The 26,535-nt window shown below is 36.6% G+C and overlaps 1 protein-coding gene across 2 annotated transcripts in view; it reads right to left on the bottom strand.

Moving 5' to 3' along the window:
- LRRK2 (leucine rich repeat kinase 2) overlaps positions 1–26,535 on the bottom strand; it is a 131,930-nt gene that overhangs the window by 93,145 nt on the left and 12,250 nt on the right. For both annotated transcript variants that reach the window (XM_059185642.1, XM_059185643.1), the window contains exons 6-16: positions 25,724–25,858; positions 22,031–22,162; positions 19,712–19,831; positions 19,124–19,263; positions 18,951–19,030; positions 17,301–17,407; positions 12,556–12,685; positions 10,055–10,179; positions 5,189–5,301; positions 580–724; positions 297–436 (exon numbers count right to left, since the gene is read on the bottom strand). In XM_059185642.1, coding sequence (XP_059041625.1) covers positions 297–436; positions 580–724; positions 5,189–5,301; positions 10,055–10,179; positions 12,556–12,685; positions 17,301–17,407; positions 18,951–19,030; positions 19,124–19,263; positions 19,712–19,831; positions 22,031–22,162; positions 25,724–25,858 — 1,367 coding nt within the window. The remainder of the gene's footprint in view (positions 1–296; positions 437–579; positions 725–5,188; positions 5,302–10,054; positions 10,180–12,555; positions 12,686–17,300; positions 17,408–18,950; positions 19,031–19,123; positions 19,264–19,711; positions 19,832–22,030; positions 22,163–25,723; positions 25,859–26,535) is intronic.

Raw genomic sequence — 26,535 nt, forward strand, 5'->3', positions numbered from 1 at the left:
TAAAATCTAAGCAAATAAAGCTCAGTTGGCTGAAATTTCTTTAGGACATTCTCTGCCCTTTCATGAAAAAGACAAATGGCAAATAAACATACTGATTTTAGAGATTTAATAACGAAACACATGATATTTAGTGATTCAATCCAATTCTCTTCACCTTCTATAATTAAAATACAAAATGATAAATGGTTTTTAATTAACTAGAATATCTCCATTTATGCAAAATGGGAATTGTACCAAATGCTCTGAAAGAGAAATCTTTGTAAAATCCCAAACTCCCTTCAAGACAATGCACATACTTTAATCTGTACTTCGGCCATATCCTTAAATCGTTGTAAACTGGAAACCAGAATTTTTGCCAGCAGATGCCCAGTTCCTATGCATAAATTCTTCTTTGTAATCAAGCATCCTATCAGACTTAATCCCAGACATTGAATTTCTAAAAAATAAATAAATAAAGGGGAAAAAAATAAAATTAATTGTCTTAAATCTCAAAACTGAAAAAAAAAAATTAAAGACATCCAACCAACAGCCAAGGCCTATAAAAATCTGTCCTAAATCCTGAGTTCAAATTGTACCAACCTTGGTCATCGGGATACATCTGCAGCGTGTGAAGCACAGAATCAATAGCACCTTCCAAGGAAAATACTTCTAGCGCATCAGGAGAATGTGCTATAGAAGAAATCACTTTCAACCCACATTTCTGAATCCCAGGATTTCCAATGAACTAAAACCAAAAGGACAATTAATATTTGCTATTTAAAATAAGTTCTTAAGGGGCGCCTCCGTGGTTCAGTCGTTAAGCTTCTGCCATCGGCTCGGGTCTTGATCCCAGGGTCCTGGGATCCAACCTCACATCTGGCTCCGTGCTCAATGGGAGCCTGCTTCTCCCTCTGCCTGCCCATTATCCCTGCTTGTGAGCGCTCTCTCTCTCTCTGTCAAATAAATAAATAAATAAATAAAATCTTTAAAAAATAAAATAAAATGGGTTCTTAATACTTACCTTAGTTAAAGCCAGCTACAGGCTGATAAAATATAAACTAGGTAGTCTACATAAAGACTATTTCCCCTGATTTTTGCTTTGTATTACTAACTACTTTTTAGTTACTATTAAGGATAAGAGCTACCATTTTAATGATTACTGAGAATCTGTTCTGTACTAAGTATTTTACATGCATTTTCTTTTCACAAGAATCTTAAATCCATACCGATATCCTTCCCATTATAAGCTGAGTTTACTGAGGATTAAAGGGCTTGAGTATCCCTAAAGTCACACAGATTATACATGGCTGAGATGAGACCAAATTAGGGATGTTCAATCCCACCGCCTATGTACTTAACCGGCAAAATACAATGCTGACTCTCACCATAGAAAATAGCAATTGAGAATTTGCTCTTTAAGTGTTTTATGTGCCAAATCTCATTTACTCCCCCTCAGCAACCTATGTAATAGGTTCCCCAAATTTTAAAGATGCAGGAACAAGAACTCAAGTCACATAGCTAACCTGTATGATGTCTAGGACATGAATATAAATGTCTCCCCTTAAAAGTTCAGGAGTCAAAAAAAAAAAAAAAAGGGGGAGTCCAAGAGGTTCATTTCTACCTCTTCTACTTCTTAAAATCAACTCCTCTGGATGATTTGACATTATTTACAGGTATTCTAATAGAGGATACTTCCTTTTTATTTATTTTTTTTTCCAGACTATCCTACTCATTGACTGAGGAGAAACAGTCAATACACCTTCCCACAATGGACAACCACAATCACACCTTCCCTCTTTCGACGTCTGTGACATGTAGCTAACTCTTACATGGGACGGGTCAGCTCTGCTTTTCCACAATGCTTTAAAAACTTTTGCCATGCTGTAAATGCCCAGCTTTCCATTCAAAAATTGCAATGTTATCCTTCACAGGACTTCTGCTTTCACAGACACTAGTTCCACGGCAGCTCTACTCCTAATCTCTGACTGACACCACCATGGAACACCACAGAGTTAAGCTTCAAGTCAACCTCAAGTTCTGTTGTAGCTTCTTCAACTAAAACCAACTACCCTCCAATCTTTCATTTCCAAGTCAACAAACAGACTTTCATTCTTTTCCAATCTTATCTTCCAATGCCTCTCACCTGTCCTCATTCAGCAATTTTTTTTGTATAGGGTGTGGGAGGTTTTTTTGTATAGGGTTCTCATTCTGTGCCTTTCTCCTCCACCCCCTAATTGCTCAGCTTGGACATCCTACCATTTTAACAACACTCTCCTATCCTTGCCTCCCTTTGGACTTTTTCCTGTCGTTATTGTCATCTTACCAACTCCCTGGGTAGTAATTTGGAGCAAGTTAAATTTAGGTTTAAATTTTGCCTCTTAGTTCCACTTTAAAAAACTAATAGTTCCATTTCCGTTCCACTCAAAATGAATGAAATAACATTTACTCAGAAGTGGCATTTACTCAGAAGGTATTATTCAAGAAATACAAAGAAGTTCAAAGGGGTTCACAGTGAGACTGGAGGGATGGCTCATGTCTGTCTCAGCTTCCTCATCTCCCACCAACCCTAAGAAAGCGGAGTTGTTATGGGGATGAAATGAGAGGACTCACTGTCCTCGCAATAAACCCCAATTGATGGCCACAGTTCATGCCTTGGGCTAAACACCCTCCTCAAAGATGAAAAATTCCTAAGTGGGAGAGAGAGTGTCCCTTCATTGGCCTTCCCTTCCATCAAGCTACAACTTCTCCTCCATTTCTAAGCTTATTAATAGAAACATCTATACCCACTCCCTTTATATTCTCATCACCCCTTAATTTCATATAATCAGACTTCTGTCTTAATCAAAGAAAAAAGTCCTTTAACAATTGAATTGCTGTTTTTTCCTCCTTTGATTTCCACGAAATGGCACATCCCTAATTATTCTCAAACTTTAAAACCATTCATTGGACCATCTTCTTTACAATCTCTTCTTTCTGTGTTAAAGTTTTCCAAAGTTCTTTTTTTTTTAAAGATGTTATTAATTTATTTGACAGAGAGAGATCACAAGTAGGCAGAGAGGCAGGCAGAGAGAGAGGAGGAAGCAGGCTCCCTGCTGAGCAGAGAGCCCGATGCGGGGCTCAATCCCAGGACCCTGGGATCATGACCCGAGCTGAAGACAGAGGCTTTAACCCACTGACCCACCCAGGTGTCCCCCAAAGTTCTTTTTTGAAATCCTTTCTATCCATGGATGGGACTTTATACACAAATGCATTACAGCAATCGTAACAACCATAATAATAATGCCAAAATCCATGTAGCACTTGCTATGTGCCAGACATTCTTTTAAGCCTTTTATGTGTATGAACTCATTTAATCCTCCCAATATGTAGAAACACTATTATTAGCCCTATGCTATTGATGAAAAAAATCGAGACACAGAAACCCTTAAGCAGAAAACTCAAAACCCAATTTTAAACTCTCTTAAGCTCTAGCTAAGCCCACATTACTCTTTGCTTGACACCAGTCATCTTAAACTCAGATGTTCAAAGTTAAAAGTTTATTATCAGGACGGCTCAGTCGGTGAAGCATCTGCCTTCAGCTCTGGTCATGGTCCCAGAATCCTGGGATCACTGGAGACCCGCATCAGGTTCCTGCTCAGTGGGGAGCCTGTTTCTCCCACTACTTATGTGCTCTCTCTTACTTTCAGACAGATAAAAAAGGAATAGAAAGAAGGAAGAAAGGAAGGGAGGGAGGGAGAGAAAGGGAGGAAGGACAAATGAAAGTCACTGTTTAGTGAGATGCTGTGTCATTATTCAGTTGTTGTAATGAGGGGGGTGGGAAAAGGGAGGAGGCAGCAGATTTCTCAACAACTTCTGGGACTAATTAGCAAAAAGAAAGTAAGACCTGAGAGCTGAGTGACTTCTCAGCATCATGGTATTTACAGGTAGAGCTGGGTCTCTTGACTCCTGACTCCTTCTACCCTATCACACTCCTATTCAATAACTTCGGAAAAGATGGGCTATCCAGGATCACAGTTATCTATAAGGCTGTTCTGGTACCTCTTGCTTCTCACCAACACATACCATGAATAAAATTAACTGCTCCCTCCTCTACATTCTTAGAATAGTGTCCATAAAGCTAATATAGCTCATGAGTCCCAGTGCAGAATAAGTGGTTTATGCATAGCCATTTTCCCCTGCCCCGAAAGAGAGCCCAGATAGAAGAGTACAAAACATGCTCGCTTTTGTCTTCCAAATGCCCAACACAGATCCTTCCACCTACTGATCTTCATCAAATATTTCTGGAATTGAAGTCAACCCATTATACTGTTATATTCAAAAATCATATTAAGATTTCAGTACAAATAACTAAAATGTATCATAGACAATAACATTATAAAATTCAGTTTAAATTGAATTTTTAAAGGAGATCTCTCTGCAGGCTATTCTAACTGTGACATTTTTCAAAGTACAAGGAATCATAAGAAATCATTTCCATTAACTACTTTGACTCCTTTCTTCCTTCCATGAAAACATTAATTCTAATCATTCGTTACATCTTTACTCTTACATCTTTCATAAAGACCAATTCATCTCACAATAAACTTCCAAACCTTCTTAATTCCATCAACACCTATTGCATTCCACAATATAAATCTAATTCCCCTCTTTTTTCACACTTAGCATGAATGTTGATTATAGTCATTATAAAACTGCAAACGTATAGATATGTAAATGACTAAAAATGGGAAGAAACCATGCACGCTGAACCATTTCAGAGTTTATCTCTGAAGAGGGTAATGAAAGTAAGCCCATGTAATCAAAGACGACTTCAACATTGTTCCATGTGTGTCTTCATGGACTGAACCTTCTACGCCTGAAAAGATAAGCAGCCAAAAGAAAGAAAATAGCAGCCATAGTTCCTATCAGTCTTAGCTGAACATCTAGCTCTTTAGTTTTTTTTCTGATTGAGTAGACTGGAGTGGATTTATGTTACTAGCCATCTAAAGAACCTGTCCAAGTCTTTAGTCAGGAGTACACTTCCCTTAATGGAATGAAACGTCTCTTTACCCCCTTAATCCTTACTGGCATCTTATGTTTCCACTCACATAACTTCCTCCTATCATAGTAAACAGAAGGTGGAAAACTTAAGTGAAAACAGCCCTTCCATATCCCCATATTTCATATTCTAGTTAATGGTACAAAGGCAGAAAACCTACATTGCACATACCTTGTTCAAAGCTGCTAGGACTAGTTTATGAATATCATTCTTGAAACACTGTCTTTTAACCATATTTAGCTTATGTTGATATTCAGTATCTTCTCCAGATTCTTCTGGCATCCCTAAATAAATAAATGAATAAATAAATAAATAAATAAATTCTCATAAAGATTAAAGCTGAGCAGACTGTCAATTCATAGAAAAGATCATAATTAACCTAACAATACATACCCATGTTGTACTTTTTTCTAATGTATAGTTCCTTATCAAAGAAACAACCCTTATCTTTAAGAAATTTATAAAAACAACTTATCATTGAATATAAAATAAATACAGTATATATGGATGTTTCCTGAATTTTGGGATAACTGAGTGATGGGCATTAAGGACGGCACTTCATGTGATGAGCACTGTACTGGCAACTGATGAATCACTAAACGTTACCTCTGAAACCAATAAAAAAATCTTTCTTATTAAATAAAAAAGAAAATTAAGCAAATAAATAACTAGCAAGAAGTTACTATGTGGAGAGATTTTTCAATTTCTTTTTTGCAAACAATATCTTTTTTGTATGAATAAGCTGTACTCATCAGACGTTGAAAGATTTTTATGCAACAATGGACCACTTGAGAGAAGCTCAGTTATTTGGACTGCAACAGAAAAAGGTCAAATGTGAAATGCAGACATAAAAGAACAGCTGGACCAAAAGCCAAAAGAAAAAAGATTATAGTTTCAGCATTATGATGGTAAGGAGCACGTAGTATTGTTAAAAGTGCTGTAAGGCTATATAGTAGTATTAAGTTACTTAAAGGAAACATATTCCTTATTAAGCTACATGGTAACAAAACGACTCTAAAACTTGAAAAGACAGGAAGTCAAAAAATATTGGTTATATAATAGAGTACATAATACAATTATTATGAATGAATGATGTCTCCAAAACCTGACTATAGAAATAGTGATTAATAAACAATTCTTATGATCTTCTATTTTAATAATTTGTAATAACACGAACTATAAACTGGCTCCATATATAGGTTTCCATTTACCTAACAAAAAAAACTTGAAGGCTACCTACATGCTGGAGGTGTTGCTACATGCTGGGAATTCCACAATGAATAACAAAGGCTGGATGGATCTCCACCCTCTTAGAGATTTCAGTCCTCATTTTAAAATGTATTCAAACAGGCTCAGACATTCACTACAGCTGTATGATCTTGGGCAAGTCCCGTAAACTCTCTCTGTCTCATTTTCAGTAACTGAGTCCATGTTAATTTCTGAAACTGCCCATTACATCTCCCAAGCAGACATAACCACTAAGAGCATCCTTCTTACAATAAGACCAAATGAACATTACCATAAATTTCATCTCTGGTCTCTGCTATAGCACTTGAGTTTCTCATGTCCATAGCAAATGTAATTTCCTTTCCCCGTGATAGTCCTTTAAACTGTATGTACTGCAAACTTTTTGAGGGCACAATCCAGAGCCTAATCATCTCCAGATCAACAAGAGTTTCAAGCATAGTGCTTTAGATGTAACAGCTGTTCAATATATTGCAATATGTTGCAAAAACGAGTATTTAAAAGTGCCTACTCTGGAGTCGGCCTGCATAGGTTCAATACCCGTTTTATGAGTTGTGACCTTAAAATCTCTCCATCTCAATGCCTCAGTTTCATCAAGTGTAAAATGGCAGCCACATACAAAGCAGTCTCTGCCTTAAGGGTTGCTGTGAGAATTTTAAAAGTTTATATACATAAAGCACTTTGAATAATGACTGACACATTTTAATTCCTCCAAGTTGTTAAATTTTATTGTTATTAACTACAAATGAATGGGCTATATTATAATTTTCATATCACCCTAAATCATCTCCAGATTAAATAAATTCAGTTTCTTTAATTGTTCTCCTGGAGGTGGTTTTATACTCACAATTACCTTCCTCTATACACTTCCCAATTTGTACAAGTTCCTTCTTAAATAATTTTACATTGTATGTGCTATGGTGAGGGTTGTAAAGTGTATAGACCTGACAATTCACAGACCTGTACCCCTGGGGCTAATAATACATTATATATTAATAAAAAATTAAAAATATTAAAAATAATTTTACATTATTTCCTCTAGAACTAATAAAATTCAATAAAAAACAGTGAAATCATAATTTATTAAAATAAATGTGCATTTATTGTTATTTTACTAAAGCCACAGAGTCCATTACTCCAGTTATAAAAAAGAGAAGTTGAAAAGTACTAGATTGAAAGAAACTTAAGAGACATAACACCATATGCCATATGTGAACCTAAATTGGATACTGAATTATATAACTTTGCTATAATATATACCTTTGTTACAATTAAGAATATCTGAATATGATCTAGTTAATAAATGAATTTAGATATTATAAGCACCTACCTCACCCTACAATGTTCAAACCAGAATCATAATCAACCTCAAAACTACTGGGGTACTGATACTATAATTACTCATTGATATACAGAATGGTAAGATTTAGTATGGTACAGTACAGGATAGCATGGTGTGGTATCATAGTATAGTATGGTAGCATAGAATAAAGTAGATGATTAATAATAAAGAAATGTATTTATATACTGGTATCTTTCTAAATGAATCATTTGATATGTATTTCCATACAAGAAATATAATCCTAAACTTATAAAATTATTTTCAAGGGTACTTGTTTAATACTTCTAAGCATTATTATAAAAAACATCATCTATCATTTAAATACATCATTTCAAATATCTAAAGATTACTGACTATCAGTATTATTTCAGGGTCAACCTAAGAACAATAGAAGAAAAGAAATATTATATTCAAAATTTGCTTTTGAACTGAGAGAGCATTATTTTATTAATTAACAGATTTGGTTCTGAATGTCTTGTGCTTATTTTTAGAACTCGAATCCACCCTCAGAAGATTAAGGCTGACACCTTTAAGGATAATCAAAATGGTTCCACTTTGTTTGTTTTTTAGAATCTACAAAGTTAAAAAAAAAAAAAACTTGTAGTATTATTTTCAAGCAAAATTATGTCTGTTAAATTATACCTTAAAAGTTGTCAGACAACTATGAATAGCACATCATGATTCAATTCAAAATATATTAATCGAATAGCTATTTTAGTTCAACATACCAGGGGATTTAAAAAAACAAAAAGGTGACTGAAGAAAGCCCTCTCCTTGAAAAAAATGTATATTCTTGTACTGAGTCTTAAAAACATAAAATACTGATATGATTACAGACAGTGGTAGATTTAGAAAGATTTCACCTAAAAAGGAGATACACACACACACACAAATTGGGTTTTAAAAGAATTAGGAATTTTACCCAACAACAAGTAATCCCCTCCTTGATTCTCAGTAGGCAGAAAGTCCTGTAAATCTGTCTCCTCCCCATCTCTCGAATCCACGCTTCCCTCTGTTTCCATTGCTGGGCCCCCACCATGTCTCATCTGACTATTAAGGCCTCCAACACGCTCTCTCTGGAGGAAGCTTCCGCCCTGACAGTCGTCCTCCACAGCACAGCGTTATTGTTGTAAATTGCAGATTTGCCCATAACACTACAGTTTTTATAAATACCTTTAATAAATTTGGACTGAGGGGCGCCTGCTTGGCTCAGTGGGTTAAGCCTCTGCCTTCGGCTCAGGTCATGATCTCAGAGTCCTGGGATGGAGCCCCGCAGCGGGCTCTCGGCTCAGCAGGAAGCCAGCATCCCCCTCTCTCTCTGCTTACCTCTCTGCCTACTTGTGATCTCTCTTTCTATATATATATATCTCTGTCAAATAAATAAAAAAAGATCTTAAAAAAAAAAAGAACCACTGTTAAGAATTACATGTGGTAGTGGTCATAAATAAATAAATAAATTTGAATTGACTTGTGTTAAAAAAGCACACACTGCTCAGTGTCGTGTTCAAGCTCTTGACTTCACGCCTCTGCCAGTCATTCCACATTCATCCTCTGACACCAATCTCCCCATACACCACGCTTCACTCACCCTAGACCACGTGCACGCTCTCCTGCCTGTAATATCCTGCCCAGCCTTTCCACCAGGCCAGTTTCATACACCTTCAACTTCAAATATCTCAATCCTGACTTCCTCCTTTGAATAAATTACTTGGGCCTCCACCACTATTCTCAGAGCCTTTTATGTAAACCTATGGCTGTAACAGCTCCACTCATACTGTCTAGACATTATGCATTTGCAAATCTGTCTGCCTTGAAGCTCCTTTAATAGTACAGTATGCCTTTTTCATCATTGTCATAGCGGTGCAGCCATCACAATGTTTAGAACATAAGAGGTACTTAATAAATGTATGTTGAATGAATGGGGGAGCGGGTATTTCAAACGGGATTTGGAGGACAAACAAGGTCACAGGAGAGGTAAGTAGGACGTAAACAGGAGAGGATAGAAGCTGCTGAGGTTAATGAGTAAAAGTCATGTGGTGCTATTTGAGAAAGATTAATTCAACCACAGAGTAAAGAAGGACTGGAAAGAGCAAAAGAGAAAATGTGAATGTTAGCCAGATATTTTTATAGTTCAGACAAGAAAAAAACAACTTGGATGGCAGCAGAAATAGAAAAGTATTATCAGAGTGGACACTCTCCTTAGAGGTAACAACCCATGATTTATTTTGTAATGATTTCTTGTGTAAATAAGTTATCAAATTTTCTTGTGAGTTAATCTGACTCTTCCACACATCTTTTTACTCTCTATTTAATTTTGGATTTAGTGGGGAGATTTGCAGTTGGTTGGGAGAAACTGGTCCTTTACTTTTTGCATATAAAGTAGATAAGTCATAAAAAGTCAGAAAGTCCATTAATATTGCCATCTCTTTCCTATCTATTATGTAACTCACCTGGAACTATAAAATGTAAAACAGCTCTGAGTGCTTCCAGCTGCACTGATAAGGATGTCTCATGACTTTTCATAACTGTTATTATTTTGGGGGCCACTGCTGCCATTGTATCCAGGGTCGTGTTGCTGGAGATAGAACATTGAAGTGTTATTAGAAGTACAACCTGATTCCATTGTACAAACACCAAGTTGAGATAAGCACAGGAAAGCAGAACCATTCTATTTTATCAGAAAAAAAGCTATATGAAAATGAATTTGAATTCAGTAACATGAGCATAGATATTTTAATTATTGTTTAATTAACCTATGGCCTCAAGAAGTGGAATTCATAGCAACATGGGAATTCTTTTATTTAGTTTCACAAAACACAACTTCCTCCAGAGCTGCACACAGGTCACTAGCAACACCCCAGAAAGTAGGTGTTATCATGTGAAAAGTAGGCATTTTCCATGAAGAGTTTAGGTTGACAGAGGTTACATTATCAAGGCCCTATCACTAGAAGGTCAGAGCCAAGACTGGAACACCAACTTGACTGAGCCCCAAGGTCAGGGCACTTTACCACATACCAACCTGCCTCTCCCAAATTACCACCACCGGGCTTCCTATTCGGTATTTTTAATTAGTTTTATTTGCATTCAAGTCAGTCTCTCTAAGTTGTTATAGCTATTCTTTGCCATTTGAAGAAACGCCACTTGACTATACTTCAGTGGATACTACAAACTTTAAAAGAGGTAGACCTTGCTTTACACAGCGCCCCAATGACTTAAACCCATGCCTATCAGAACCTTGCCCTCCCGTCATGTGGTTCTGTGGTCCCTGTAATACAGTCCTCCCGTTCACAAGTAAGCCCCAGTTTAAACACGTGCCCTCCTTATGGCTTCTCTTGTTAGGTCACTCCACCCCAAACACCCCCACCCCGATCCCTGTGCCCCTCACACATCCCTGCTGTGGCCTCTCACACAGTATTGTAACTATCTGCTTACATGTTGGTCTCCCCCACTGGATATAGAGTTCTTTAGTCACAGGCATGTGGTCCTAGTTAACTTGGAATCCCTAGGACTAAAACCTCACCAATTTTACACAGGAGGAAAAAGCCGGGAGCACGGATTGCCCACAGTCTACAGGATCTTAAACTGTTGAATATTCCACTTTGTTTTGGTCTCAGTCATAAAGGTTCACACACTCCCAGGACCATGAAAATCACCACTGGAGATAAACTTTGTACTCAAATATTCAAGGACAACATTTAAATAAAACAAATATGACTCAAAGATATGATATATATTAACATAAATCAGTTAGCCAGACTGATGTTAAAAATATAACCCTATTCCTTTAAAAGCCTATAGATGGGGGCGCCTGGGTGACTCGGTGGGTTAAAGCCTCTGCCTTCAGCTCAGGTCATGATCCCAGAGTCCTGGGATCGAGCTCCGCATGGGGCTCTCTGCTCAGCAGGGAGCCTGCTAACTCCTCTCTCTCTCTCTCTCTCTCTGCCTGCCTCTCTGCCTACTTGTGATCTCTGTCTGTCAAATAAATAAATAAAATCTTTAAAAAAAAAAAAAGCCTATAGATGCGCTATAGTTGACCTTGCTATATGCATTTCATTTATTCATATTTAATAACAGTAATAATGATAATAGGTGTGATTTACTGAGTGCTTAAAATGTACAGGCATTATCCTAACTTTGTAAAAATTAACTGGTTTAATACTTACATTTTAAATTTTATAATTTATGAGGTTATTATCATCTCTCTTTGCCAATGAGTAACCTGATATTTATAGATCAAATAGTTAGCTAAAATTAGTGGGAAAGCCAGGACACAAAATAACTTTTTACTGTAACATCTGTGCCATTTATTTTTTCTTTTCAAAATTCTGAATTTACTCAGACTACACCAAAGTTACTTCACATTCTTAGGCCTAATAAAATGCAGAAAGGCCCCGAGCATTCCTTCTGTACGTAATTCAGTTTTCATCTTTTTAAATGGATTTTGTGGTTTTTTTTTTTTTTAAGCCAGTAGTTCTGCCCTCCCTTCCACTCACCCCTCCACTCCACTCCCCACCCCACCTTGTCATTCACCCCCAGAGCAGGAAGAGAAGACAAAGTTAATGCAAATGAAAGAATAATAATAAACATTAGCTGTGAAAAAAGCAACAATTAGAAGCCACATTCTGCTTTTATCTCATATACCTTTCATATATAATAATTTGAAAAACTTTTTAAGGTCACAAGCTGTATAACTGCCATTTTTTGAAACATGGTCAACACCAAGCAGAGTACAAAAGACAACCTTCAACATGTTTCTACCACCTCTATCATCCCTTTCGATGGTCAGATAAACTAACTCTGTAGTATCAGTGAGATGAGATTATGTTCCACAATGTTTCAATCTGCAGCTATCTTTTCTTTTTCTTCTAATTCTCAGAAATATGTTTGAAATATTGATATTCTACCTGGTCTGAGAGTATCTATTTGGCGTAAGTGCATGAATCTATATTACCTTCCTTCAAAGAGATGATTTAGCATTTTACAGCCACTTTCAGCAACTTCTGGAGAATGTATATGCTTCTGCATTAACTCCAGTACATTGAGGTATATTCCTTTGGACAACAGGATCTTTCTGAAATTAACTATAAAATTTTTTGACGTTACTCATAGAAATGAAAGCACAGTTTCATAATTTCGCAGTAAGACACAGAATGTTAAGATAATCCAAATGCATAGAAAAGCATATACAAGTATACATGGAATTTATATTTCACTGTAACTTAAAGATCATTAATGTTTCTCTCTCTAAAATATACACCATGACACCATGTCAATTCTTTCACATTTATTAACCATTTAATTGAGGTTTTAATTTTACAGCTTTATTCACATAGAATGAGCAGACTGGTACTAATGTAATCCCATCCATGTGAAAGAAGTGTTTCTGCAGAAAAAAATGTTTTAAAAAATGCTCTCCAAAATAAGAACGAAAGTTAAAATTGATTCTATTTATAACAGCTTCACAGACTAAGTGCACTTACACAGAGCTAAGATTTGCTAGGTATCCTAGACACTAGTGAGCTGGGAATCAGTTACAGGTGCATGTAGATACTGACCATCTCTCAGCTCCTGGGGGACAGGGGGAGTGGAGTGGGACAAGGGCTGTGACCATGCTGGGCTGCCTTCAGCCTTGAGTTACCTTCTACATTTATCTCAGTGGACTGCACAAACATTATTCTTTCCATGTATGCCATCATGTGCAAAGGGATGGAAAGCACTTATAGAGAGAATAATTACATAATTTCACAAAGAAATGCCAAAAATTAAGAAATACAGATAAGGGGGTGCCTGAGTGGCTCAGTCAGTTAAGCATCTGCCTTTGGCTCAGATCATGATCCCAGGGTCCTGGGATCAAACCCTGAGTTGGGCTCCCTGCTCAAAGACTCAGGAAGTCTGCTTCTCCCTTTCCTTCTCCTTCTGCCCCTCCCCCTGCTCATGTCCCCACCCCCCCAAATAAATAAATAAAATCTTTAAAAAAAAGAAATACAGATATGCTTTATAACTAACTTAAACTATATGTGGGAAAGTAACTACATCCCAACAATGATTACAGAATATTTTTTTTCTTTGTAATAGACTTTTTTCATTAATGCAAATTCATTATCTTGAAGTTTCCATATAAATCTCAATTGTCTTGAAGACTCTATGTAAATGCCAATTCCAACATTACACACTGTAATTTAGCACTCTGAAAGTGGCAGGAAATGAAACTTACATAGTGTTAACTTAAATACCACAGAGTCCCAACTTCAGGTGGGTCAACTTGTGATTTTTTAGCCTTGTGATGGTGTGAAAATGATACACATACAGTTAGAAACCATACTTCAAATTTTGAATTTTGATCTTTGCCTGGACTAACAATGTGTGGTATGATACTCTTCCTTGATGTTGGGCGGTGGCAGCGAGCCACAAAATTACGAGTGAATAAACAATATACTTAACGAACACTCAATACCTCTTATTCTATTTTTCACCTTCAGTACAGTATTCGAAAAATCAGAGGAGATAGTCAACACCTTATTATAAAATAGGCTTTGTGGTAGATGATTTTGCCCAACTCTAGGTTACTGTAAGTCTTCTGAGCACATTTCAGTTCAGGTAGGCTAAATTGTGATATTCAGTAGTTTAGATGTATTAAATGCATTTTTAACTGACAATATTTTCAACCTACAAATGAGTTTACCAAACATAACCCCATCCTAAGTTAAAAAAAGAGCTGTATTTGGTGGTGGGGGGGGTTGTTAAAGATTATTTATTTATTTGGGAGACAGAGAATGAGAGAGCAAGAGGAGGGTCAGAGGGAGAAGCAGACTCTCTGCTGAGCAGGGAGCCCAATTCAGGATTCGATCCCAGGACACCAAGATCGTGACCTGAGCAGAAGGCTGTCACTTAACGAACTAAGCCACCCAGGCATCCCCAAAAGAGATGCACTTTGAGAATGGGTTACCAACCTCAAACTGGGAAAGGAAGAAATGATAGAAAGTAGGGAAAACTCAGGAATAAGTGAAATTGATGTACACTTTCTAAAATACTGCCCAAATCTGAGAAAATCATACCTTTTAAAAACACCCAGAATATCACACATTAAAATATGATGAGTTGGTTATTTTGCTTGGTCATGTCGGAAGTTTTAACAGCCCCTGCTAAAGTGGCTAAGTCCTAACCAAGGGAATCCTTTAAAAGATGGAGGTCCCTCTAGTCTGGCAGTTCTCAAATGGCTGAAAGCATCAGTGCCCCCTGGACAGCCTGTTGAAAAACAGAATGCTGGGTCCCAAACCCAGAGTTTGTGGTTCAGCAGGTCTGAATGGGTCCTAGAATTTCCATTTTTAACAAGCTCCCTGGAGATGTTAATGTCCCAGGGACCACACATTAAGAACCACTGTCCTGGACATTAACCTAACTTTTGGCTTAAAAATTGAACTTAAAAACTGAGAATAGAAATTTCGTCAAACATTGGACCTAGAAGAAGTTACATCATGGAGTCACTTCAGAGTTTACAGAACACTTTAGACATCTTATCTCATTTACCATATATCTACACAATACTCCTGACCTCTCCCACTCCATTTTAGCATCAGTTGTCTGCCTTAAGGATCCAATAATAACATGCAACTTCCTCTGGCTATTTGGTCAATATTCACCTTCTTTCCTGGTTGCCTTGTCACCATTTTATCTCCTCTGACCCTTAACACATATACTCCTCCTTTGCTTCATTTTTCTTCATAGCTACCTCACATATCATATATTTTATTTAGTCTTAGTATCTGTCTTTCCCACTAGAGTTTAAGCTCCCTGAACCTGGGAGTATTGTATTTAACTGATATATCCCAAAGGCCGAGATCATTGTCTGGCTGCAGCTCAGTAAACATTAACTGCATTAATTAATTGATTAAGTGAGGAAATCGTCACACAAGATGTTCAAGCTTTGGCTTGGGTAACACCATGGCAGAAACCAGTTCTTCTGCCTGCCAGTCCAGTCATTTTTCTAGAAAACCACAGCCAGCCCTGCATATCCAATGTTCCCAAGCGTCATTCAATGAGAAGTTGCCTACAGAGGGTGGTGACAGAGCTGCTCAGTTCTTAATATTCTCCTAAGGCAGAACTCCAAGAACAATACAAGGGACCTGAGTACAGTTTAGCCAGCAAGTGGCCAAGAACAAAGAGGTAAGAAACCAGGAAGAGCAGGGAACTGATTCTGAACAAAGAGTCAACATGGTTGACTCCAAATGTAACTAATCCTCAGATACTAGTTAGTTTGTTGGCATGTTCAAGATTTCCTTGGGGTGAAAAATTGCAGCACCAACACAATATATGTACATGGTCAAGGTTACTCTCCTCTCCTAGATGTGCCCTAGATGGGCCACACAAAAGCAGCCAAGTCTGGTCTTCTGTTCAGGAATGAGATCCTATTCAGGCCTCTGCACAGTAGATGGGAGACTTAAGGACAGCAATTCCCTTTTCTATCACTCCTACTCTGACTCATCATCCCAGAGGGCAACCCCTGTCTCTCTGTAAGGGCTCTTGCCTGCTCAAGTTTTTTATTAAAGTGCCATCTGAGAGGTGGAGTGAGAAAGGAGGAAGAGGAAGAAGAAATTATTTGATTTGACTTAAATAACAGCAGAAACATGCATGGAGTAGTTTCTGGATTCCTTTCACTCTATGCAGGTTCTCTACTAACAGGTGGTGTTAGCATCGGTCTCTTTTTCCAGCTTTGCATGTTTTTCTCTATTTTGCTCGCTCCAAAAATACCCTGCAAGAGCTGCCAAGTCCCAATGCCTTTCTGATGAGTTTTCTCCCAGGATTTTCTGGCAGTATTTCCTGTTCATGGGGGCCTGGAATCTCAACAGCCAGAGCCTCAATTTTAAAACTCAGAGTCTTTCCAAAGGTATAATAGCCATTTTTGTCTCCTTAACAAAGGAAAACTAGAATACTTACATGTAAAGGACAATTTTGCTAGACTTTAGAATGGTGAAAACCTCTCCACTCATTGCATTATCTAGAAAGTGTTCCTTAAAAAAATAACAGATGGGTGCCTGGGTGGCTCAGTGGGTTAAAGCCTCTGCCTTTGGCTCAGATCATGATCCCAGGGTCCTGGGGTTGAGTCCTGCATCGGGCTCTCTGCTCAGCAGGGAGCCTGCTTCCTCCTCTCTCTGCCTGCCTCTCTGCCTACTTGTGATCTCTGTCCGTCAAATAAATAAATAAAATCTTTAAAAAAAATAACAGAAACAGTGTATTTAAGAAAATGGAAAAAAGTGGCCATTTGGTACCAAAAAATTTAAAAAAAAAAAATCCCACTCAACACAAGGTAAAAGTCCATCAATGAGAAACTGGTTCATGAAATAAGATCTAGGTGCACACTGGGAAATTACACTGTCATTAAAAATGTTATGAAATTTTTACATTTGTCAGCACAATAAAAGAAAACATATAAAATCTGCTCATAAAATTATTAGTATTATCCCATTTCTGCAAAAAATAGAAAATATATAGCATATGCCACAGGTAAGTACACACATAGAAATTCAGGGGAAAAATTCAAAATGTTTATTTCCTTCTTTATCCTTTTACCTATATATAAATAGCTCTATATATCAGATACATAAATCTACATATTTGAATTTTTATAATGTACTGCCTTTGTAATTTAAAAAAATACAAAATGTGTTTCCTCATATTAAAAAATGGTGCACCCCTTACCGTTTTGTTCTAACAGAGTCGACAATGCATTTGCAGATGCCTGGAAGACTTCTTTTGATGAAGAATGCATCAGCATGGAAAGCATCACTTCCCTATGAGCTGGGAACCTTTCACAAATTCAATCACAGTATTAATGGTAATCTTTTTAATAATTAGTTCAAAATTCATGTATTGTCTAATCTAACAACAAACAGAGACATATAAACAACATTTGAATCTACCTCCACTTATAAGAGTGAATTATAATTAAACTGTTTTATATTTAAAAGATAGTTCAAGGGGCACCTGGGTGGCTTAGTGGGTTAAGCCTCTGCCTTCAGCTCAGGTCATGATCTCAGGGTCCTGGGATCGAGCCCTGCATCGGCTCTCTGCTCAGCAGGAAGCCTGCTTCCCCCTCTCTCTCTGCCTGCTGCTCTGCCTACTTGTGATCTCTCATTTTCTGTCAAATACATAAATAAAATCTTTTTTAAAAAAAAAGATAGCTCAAATCCACTAAATACTAATAAATCAGTATTTCTCTCTCTCTTCAAATCTGATAAGCAGTAGGGGGGTAAGGCTCAGCCAGTATATAAAAAGATATTAAGAGTAAAAAAAAAAAAAATGAAGTGAGAAAAAGAAGATAATAGAAATAAGAAAAGAAAAAAAATCATAAAAAAGCATCAGGAGTTTTAAAAGTGCAGAGCATAATATATTTTCTTTTAATAAAGTATTTGTTTTAAAGTTCTCCTATGGATATTGAGGAATCAGTGTACTGTGAGCTGAGATTTATAAACTGCACCATGAACCTAACCTCTTAAAAAGATTGCTCAAAGTAGTTTATGATGCTGATTTAACATACAGCTTTCAAAAGAATTACTGTTTCCTTCCAAAATGGAGATATATAATTAAATAGCATCTGTATTATTAATTCTCTCCAGGTTGGCAATGGGTCACGATACAAACAGATTTTCAGGATTTGAGATGTAACCTATTACTATTTAAGTTTCCAAGATAAGTCATTCAAAAGTCATTAAAAGCAAGAGCATACACAGGGAAAACATAAGCATTTCCATAAAGCAGAAAGGTTTGCGGCCATGAAATAACCCTGATATACACAAAACTCCTGTCTACACTTGGTATCTTTGAGAAAGAGGGCTGGTCTTATGAGGCTTGACTTACACTCCTTTAGAAAGCCTCCTTGAGAGCTGACACTTACAAATATCCCTCTCAAGAGAAGACAGATCAAGGTCAACAATGCAACGTCAAGTGAGGAATCACTAAGGAGGCCTCTGACCACATTTCATTCCCAATATTGACAACCTGCTAGCTAATCACTGCAACAGAAAAGGTCACAGATGGCTCTGCCATTTCTGTCACCTGACGTTAATTAACATAGCATTTTTAAATGATCAGCTAGAAAACCAATAGATTTTTTTCTCAGTGATTCCTAACTTCTGAATGACTCTTGATTCCAAATCATTAGATAGCAACTCTCCAACTCATCAGGGATCAAAATATTGTATATACACTACTATTTTGTGTCAGCACTTGAAACATATAGGCCTATATAAAAAATATTTCTAACAATAAAAGTGGCAGTTACAATATTTTATATGGATCAATTAAAAATGTAACTAAAATTTTCTATCATATAAAATCAAAACTACTGACTGGCCATCTTCATCTCCAATCTTCTCATGTAAACTGCTCTGGTACATAAGGAGATTGTTAAGGGCCCAGCATGCAGCCTCCTGGATCAGGGGAGAAAAAAGAAATCTGTCAAAACTTATATGATTGCACAAGCATAATTTTGAATAACTATAATATTTATGAAGGAGTCCAACCTGCACATGCTTGTTCTTTCTATGCCATGTCAATGCTTTGTAACAGGCTTCCAACCAGAACAATTTATCCTCTTCCTCATCATCATTCTCCTGATTCTCATTCTTTTCCTCTAAGTCTTGATTTAAGAAGATGGTCTCAGCTTGAAAAAAATATCAGTATATAACTTACTTACAGTTTGAATGACCATTGTGAAGTCTGTATTTTGAAACATTATGACCAAATTGAGGTATTCCTTAGTTGTGGCCTTAGTTCATTATATAAATATATAACACACCTCAGAATACTGCTATTCCATCAAATGAGGAAGAGACTACCAAACAAATCTAATAGACTAAAGGAAGATTAATTGGGATTAGCTGCCCAATAACAAAGTATTTACTCATCTACAAAGTGGGAAGGGTATACTTATCACAACTGTTAGTTCCCTTGAAAGTATCTTCTATTAGAGAATGGATTACATTAGGACAGAGAAGCCATTTAATGATTCCTTCTCCCAATATGATTTTGTTATAATGATGCCTTTTATAATGTTCACAATTAAGATCAAATGCAGCTGTAAGAATTTCCTTTTGAGTATAGTTACTTACTGAGGAGCGCTAAACAGCTGAGTGCTGCAATCTGTAACGTGGCGTTCTCTGAATATCGCTGCACGGCTTTCACCACAAACTCATGTACCTCGTTTAACACCAGAATATTAAAAAAATTACCTAAAAGGTAAGTGAGAGATTAGCTGAATTCTCATCCGTGGAACTTAAATTACCTTGAATTATACAACAGCACTTAGATCAATAAATATGAAGTGTGAATATTTTTAATAACATTAGATATATATTAATTTAATTAAGATAGCTTAATATGATTGCATAAAGGTTTGAAACTTTATTTCATGAAGTCATTTAATTATCTTAGACAATGGAACTGACAGAGCAAAAATAGTGATATGTTTGGATTACATTAACTTTGTGTTCTTTCACTCCTTCTCATGTCATTATCATATAAAACAATGAGGTATCTGTTATGCATGGGACTACAGTATTCGTTGTACAAAATAGCTTGATTTCCTAGAGGGAGGAAGCCTCCCTTGTTCCTAATCACTTCTGCTGAACCCTTCTTTCACTTAAAGAAATGCTGCTCAGAAAATTCATTGGCACATATTACTTGATCTTATCTGTGATGATCCGAGGAAAATAAAATAATAAGAGAATACTTCACTCCTTCCAACCCAAACCGGAAGAAGCTCACCCCTTTCTACATTCTCTTTTCTAAGAATCAATACATCACCTAAAAATCTAAATCCTTATGAGGAAAGAATTTGTAAATGATATTCCACATATACATGCCTCCTTTCATTTAAGCTTATTTTAACTTGTGAACAGTCAACAGTTTCCTTCTAGAAGTAAAAAGGAGGGGCGCCAGAGTGGCTCAGTCATAATCAGGTCATGATCTGGGGTCATGATCTCAGAGTCCTAGGTTCAAGACCCTTGTTGGGCTCCCTGTTCAATGGAAAGTCTGCTTCTCCCTCTCCCTCTGTACCCCTCCCCCAGCTTTGTGTGCATGCTATACTCCTATTTAGCTGTAAGTGTAATTAAGTGTAATGTAATGTAATTAAATGTAAATAAATTAAGTGTAAGTGTAATTAAATGATCCTTGAGACACAAAGCCAGGATTGGAAAAGATCCTATATTATGAAAAGCCTAAAGCCCAAACTAAAGAGTAATCAATGGCTTCAAAATCAAAAGGCAGTTTAATTAGGTATAGCTCTTCTTTATCGACAACTTTGTATGTTCTTGCCTCTCTCACATTCACCCACGAAACAGACATACTCCCCGCCCTTAATGATCTCTAGTCTTGGAAAGTTATTTCAAAAGATTCTCTTCTACTTTTACCAATTTATCTAAACTTGGATTGTCCCTTCACCTTCTTTTCCCCTACCATGCCACTGCCAACAACTGCTCTACTGTTGACCAACTGTGTGATTCTGGGCAAATACCAGTGATATTGACCTTCTCCTACTTTCAGACAATTTATATGAAATTTCACAGAGAATGCAGCACCTGGGTGGCTCAGTTGTTAAGCGTCTGCCTTGGCTTCAGGTCATGATCCCAGGGTCCTGGGATCCAGCCCCATATTGGGTTTTCTGCTCAGTGGAAGCCTGCTTCTCCCTCTCCCACTCCCCCTGCTTGTGTTCCCTCTATCATTGTGTTTCTCTCTATCAACTAAATAAAGTCTTTAAAAATATATTTTCAAAAAAGAAAATACACAGCAAATTATATAAGGCCTTCAAATGCATTAAACCCATAATTAGGTTACATAATTTGACAAAATGCTAAATACTTATTCATTGGCTTGGGATTTTTATTTTAATTAGGAAGAGAAAATTAAGCTTTTTCTGAAACAGTGAAAAGGCAATAAATTCTGTAGTCACTACATAGGACATATAATAATGTATTAAGACATAAATGAGGAAAAAAAGAAAAGCACCCTTATCTGAAGATCAAGTTAATGGATTTTTAATACTGGATCACATTAACTCGAAAGAGAAAGCAGGGAAAAGATGTAGCCCAGAGTAGCTTTACCAGCAACGGTAATGACTTATTGGTTGGGGAATTCTGCTTTGTGCTACATTTTTTGTACATGTCAGACTTATTCTTTTGTGTATATCAACTATTGATACAGTTATACTTTACATATACCATTAACAATAAGATAAGACTTCTCTTACATTACGCACATCAATTTTTGCCACTGCTTTTAAAATTCTAAGCATGGCAGAACAGTTTGCTATTTTACAATATTTCCATCCAGTGTATGTCAATATGCTACTTACCAACATACAATATACATATGCTATGTATACTTAAATCATATGGACCATGATAATAAATTAACCAAGAATTATAACTCACCTAATGTAAGTCTATGGAGCAAGCAACAACTCACTTCTTGAATCTTTTCATTGACAGGGAATGTTTTCATGGCTTCTACCACAATATTATAACACCTGACATTGCCACTCATGAGGACTTCAACATTATTGCCTAAATTTAAAGAAATAATAATTATCCAAAGGTAGTAATTTCCCATCTGAAAGAGACATACAAAAACCTCTTGTACATTTTGTAAATAAATGTCAGCGTAAAGGCTGTACTTCCAAATTTAAGTATCATGTTCTGTCAAATAGCTGTAAAAACCACTATGCTCATTCTCATATAATAGGATTTAGGACTCTTCTCTAGCATTAAGGGATAACTGAGAGTGCGTTTATGTAAGTCTAAAAATGTAATGTCTTGGCCGTAAGCTTTCAAATAAGTGAATTTGGAGCCTATTCCTTAATGAGGCACTACTCCATTGGATAATGCATTGCTCCTTTTACTGACCCAACAAAAAGAAAATCAAAATCATGTCACATAACAAAACAGCTGAAATCAACTATGACTTATTTCCTGCCCTTTCCTAAAGCACAGCAGAAGAGCAGCCAGCGTCCTGGGCTGCAAAACCAAGCTTCCTGAAGGCTGAGGTAGATGGGGAGAAGCATGGAGGAGGCTGGGAACAAGAGACTAAGGCAGTTGGTCAACAGAAAGACTGAGTGTATGGGCCCACGTGAAAAACTAATTTACATTTCTAAATGAAATGTGGATTATTAAAACAAACAAAAGAAAGTGTTTACAAAACATTTTTCTATCTTTTTTGGCGTAACCAAACTAACTAGCAGTCTTTCCAAAAATGTATTTTTAATGTTTAAGTTGTATTTTAAAGAGCACTGAGCATAGGAAAATGTGTTAAAATGAAAGGAAACAGCCTCTGAAAATAATTGTCTGCTTTCACGCAGAATAGCAGACATGAGTTGCCCTAAGACTCAAAATCCAAAATCATTCAATTAGACTCAGTATTTAAAACATTTCATTTTTCTTATTTTCAGTTGCTACTTTCTTTGACCTTTGCATTCTGAATCAACACATTTTTCACTGCAGTTATGTCAGATGTGGGTGGAAAACAGTGAATTTCAAAGCAGCCAGCCCAAAACAAATAAATAAATGTATAAATATAGCTGAGGAAAAATAAAATGAAAAATATATTCAGTTTGTTGACAGTGGATGACTCGGAAATTTTAAAGTATGTCCATTCTCTGTAACAGTGCAGCCCCATCTGCTTTCAAATGTTCAATTTCCCATGGATAAGAAAATGATGGATTTCATAACAATCACAAAGAAAGAGCATCCTTTCACAATAGGATTGAGTTTTTACTGAAGACTCACATCAGACTTCCATGTCTGAAACCATGTTGCATATTATACTTACTACACTATAGTACAAAGGTAGGAAGTACAAATTACATAACACTGTTGATATCTTTACACTTACCACATACTAGGTACTATTCTGCATTTTTCAAATTATTTAACCATGTAATCCTCACAACTTCACGTGTGAGAAGATGAAAACATCACAAAATAAATGCGTGTGTATATCCTGTACGAACTCACATAGGTAATCCATGAAATGCGAAATGCTCATGTACACTTTATAAAACAAAAGTAGTAAATTCAGAAGCATGATTTTGTCACTGGTAATATACACAGCAAATTAATTCCTTCTTATCTGTACTTTTTTTTTGTGATAAAAGTGCCTAGATTTCAAGCATCAAGAAAATGCTAAACAAGAATCAGTATAAAGTTCAAACTTCATCCTGTGGTTTTTTCAAGCCCTTCAAGATCTGCTTGTTTCCAGTCTCATCCACTGACTGTCATCAAGCCCTGGCCCCCACCTCCCCTAAATAACACACAAGCAGACGCTTGGGACTGGACATAGGCACGTGTACACACATGCACGCGCACACACACTCTTGTTTATTAAACTACTTTTATCTTCTTTTTTTCATTATTATTTCTCTTAATTATAATTCAATTAATTAACCTGTTAAGTGTAATATTAGTTTCTGAGGTAGAGTTCAGTGATTCATCAGTTGTATGTAACCCCCAGTGCTCATTACATCATGGGCATTCCTTAATATCCATCACCCAGTTACACCATCCCTTCACCCCCTTCCCCTCCAGCAACTTTCAGTTTTTTTCTATGATTAAGAGTCTCTTATGATTTGTCTCCCTCTCAGATTTTGTCTTGTTTTATTTTTCCCTCCCTTCCCCATGATCCTCTGTTTTGTTTCTTAAATTCCACATATGAGTGAGATCATAATGATGATTGTCTTTCTCTGATTGTCTTATTTCGCTTAGTGTGATTCCCTCTAGTTCCCTCCATATTATTGCAAATGGCAAGATTTCTTTGTGTGTGTGTGGGGGGGGGGGTAAGTAGTATTCCATTGTGTGTGTGTGTGTGTGTGTGTGTGTGTGTGTCTATATATATATATATATATATATATACCACATCTTCTTTTTTTTTTAAGATTTTATTCATTCATCTGACACAGAGAGATAGTGAGAGAGGGAATATAAGCAGGGGCTGTGAAAGAGGGAGAAGCAGACTCCCTGTCGAGCAGGGAGCCCCATGTGGGACTCGATCCCAGGACCCCAGGACCATCACCTGAGACGAAGGCAGATGCTCAGCCACTGACCCACCCAGGCACCCAATATTCCACATCTTCTTTATCCATTCATCTGTCAATGGACATCTTTGTTGGGCTATTGTGGACATTGCTGTTACAAACATTGGAATGCACATGTCCCTTCAGACCACCACATTTTTATCTTTGGGGTAAATACCCAGCAGGGCAATTACTGTCATGTAGGGTAGCTCTATTTCTAACTTTTTGAGGAACCCCCATACTGTCTTCCAGAATGGCTGCACCAGTTTGCATTCCCACTAACAGTATAAGAGGGTTCCCCTTTCTCTGCATCCTTGCCAACATCCATTGTTCCCTGTCTTGTTAATTTTAGCCACCTGACAAGGGTAAGGTGGTATCTCATTGTGGTTTTTATATGAATGTCCCTGATGCCAAGGAATGTGGAACATTGTTTCATGGGTCTGTTGGCCATTTGTAGGTCTTCTTTGGAGAAATGTCTGTTCGTGACTTTTGCTCATTTCTTGACTGGATTATTCTTTGGATATTGAGTTTGATAAATTCTTCATAGATTTCGGATACTAGCTATTTTTATCTTCTCGAAGGCACTATACTCTCTCTTGCTCCAGGATCTTGACATATAACAATGCTCACTGCCTGGGACGTTCTGCAAGCACTTCACCCCAGACATCCTTACAAATGAAGCTCTCATCCTTGAAGTCTCTTCTAAGAGACATTGCCTCCCTTCTTGTTTTTCTCATAACCCCAGGTACTTCTGCCAATACTTGCCTTTTAATACATTGTAGTCACCTATATTGTCCATATCTGGTATAGTACCATGGGCTCTGAGAAGGCAAGAAACATGTCTATATATTCCATTACTGTTTCCCAGCACCAAGTCCTGAGCCAGCTGTAGTACAGTATCAATAAATAAATAATAAATAAATAAATAAATAAATAAATAAATGGGATTCCCATCTGCAAGTTTCTACATAATAAAAAATATTTTTTAAATGTACTCAGAAAGGAGATATATTATAATTTTTCATATACAAAAAAGAAATCATGCACATGGGGTACTTACAAGGAATTGCTAGGGAATGTAAACAGTGCAGGACGTGAAGCACAATTTCCTCTTCATCTTTAAAATTTTTTAATGCATTGAGCAAGATAATATAATCTTTATTCTCAACAAATTCAGTCAGCTGCTCCTCAGAAACTAGAAGGATGAAAGACAAAATACTGAAAAGGCTTAAAGATGATATAAAAATTTAATTACTTAAAAACATAATATTCATGTTAATTGTATGAGACACAGTAAATACAACAGACAGAATTAAAGATGCATATTTCAGCAAAACTCTTCCTAAAGATTTTATAATGGGGGGAAAAGCTACTGAGATTAAAAGAATTTCTTTTTAATCTATATTAGTTTAGTGTTTTAAAAAATGTAAAAGTGTTAGTGACCAAACAATCCTCAGAAAAACAAAGTTATTTATAATTTCCTTTGGGAAACTGACCAATGACTAATAAAGATACTCTTCTGCAAGTGAATAGATCACAATACTTAAAAAGGAGTGGTTAATGGTACACTGTTGAAAGGCAGCTCAGTTCAAAAGGGGTGAACTTCAGCAGAGGACAAGTAATTGGACTTTGAAGTACTCTCTCTCAATGGCCTTGATTTCATCAGAAATTACTATAAATTTTCATAATTAAAGTCTTTGTAATCAAGCCAATGAGTTCCATTTGGAGTCATTTTATTGGGTGGGTAGCTCAAAAACATGTATACAAATCTGGTCTTTTGTAACCTGAGAAAGGCACAGACAAAAATGCTGGAAAACATTATAATCAGCATTACTTTTTTGTTTTTCAACTTGATAACAATGATATGATATA

The sequence above is a fragment of the Mustela lutreola genome, chromosome 8 (genome assembly GCF_030435805.1).
Source record: "Mustela lutreola isolate mMusLut2 chromosome 8, mMusLut2.pri, whole genome shotgun sequence".
Lineage (NCBI taxonomy): Eukaryota > Metazoa > Chordata > Mammalia > Carnivora > Mustelidae > Mustela > Mustela lutreola.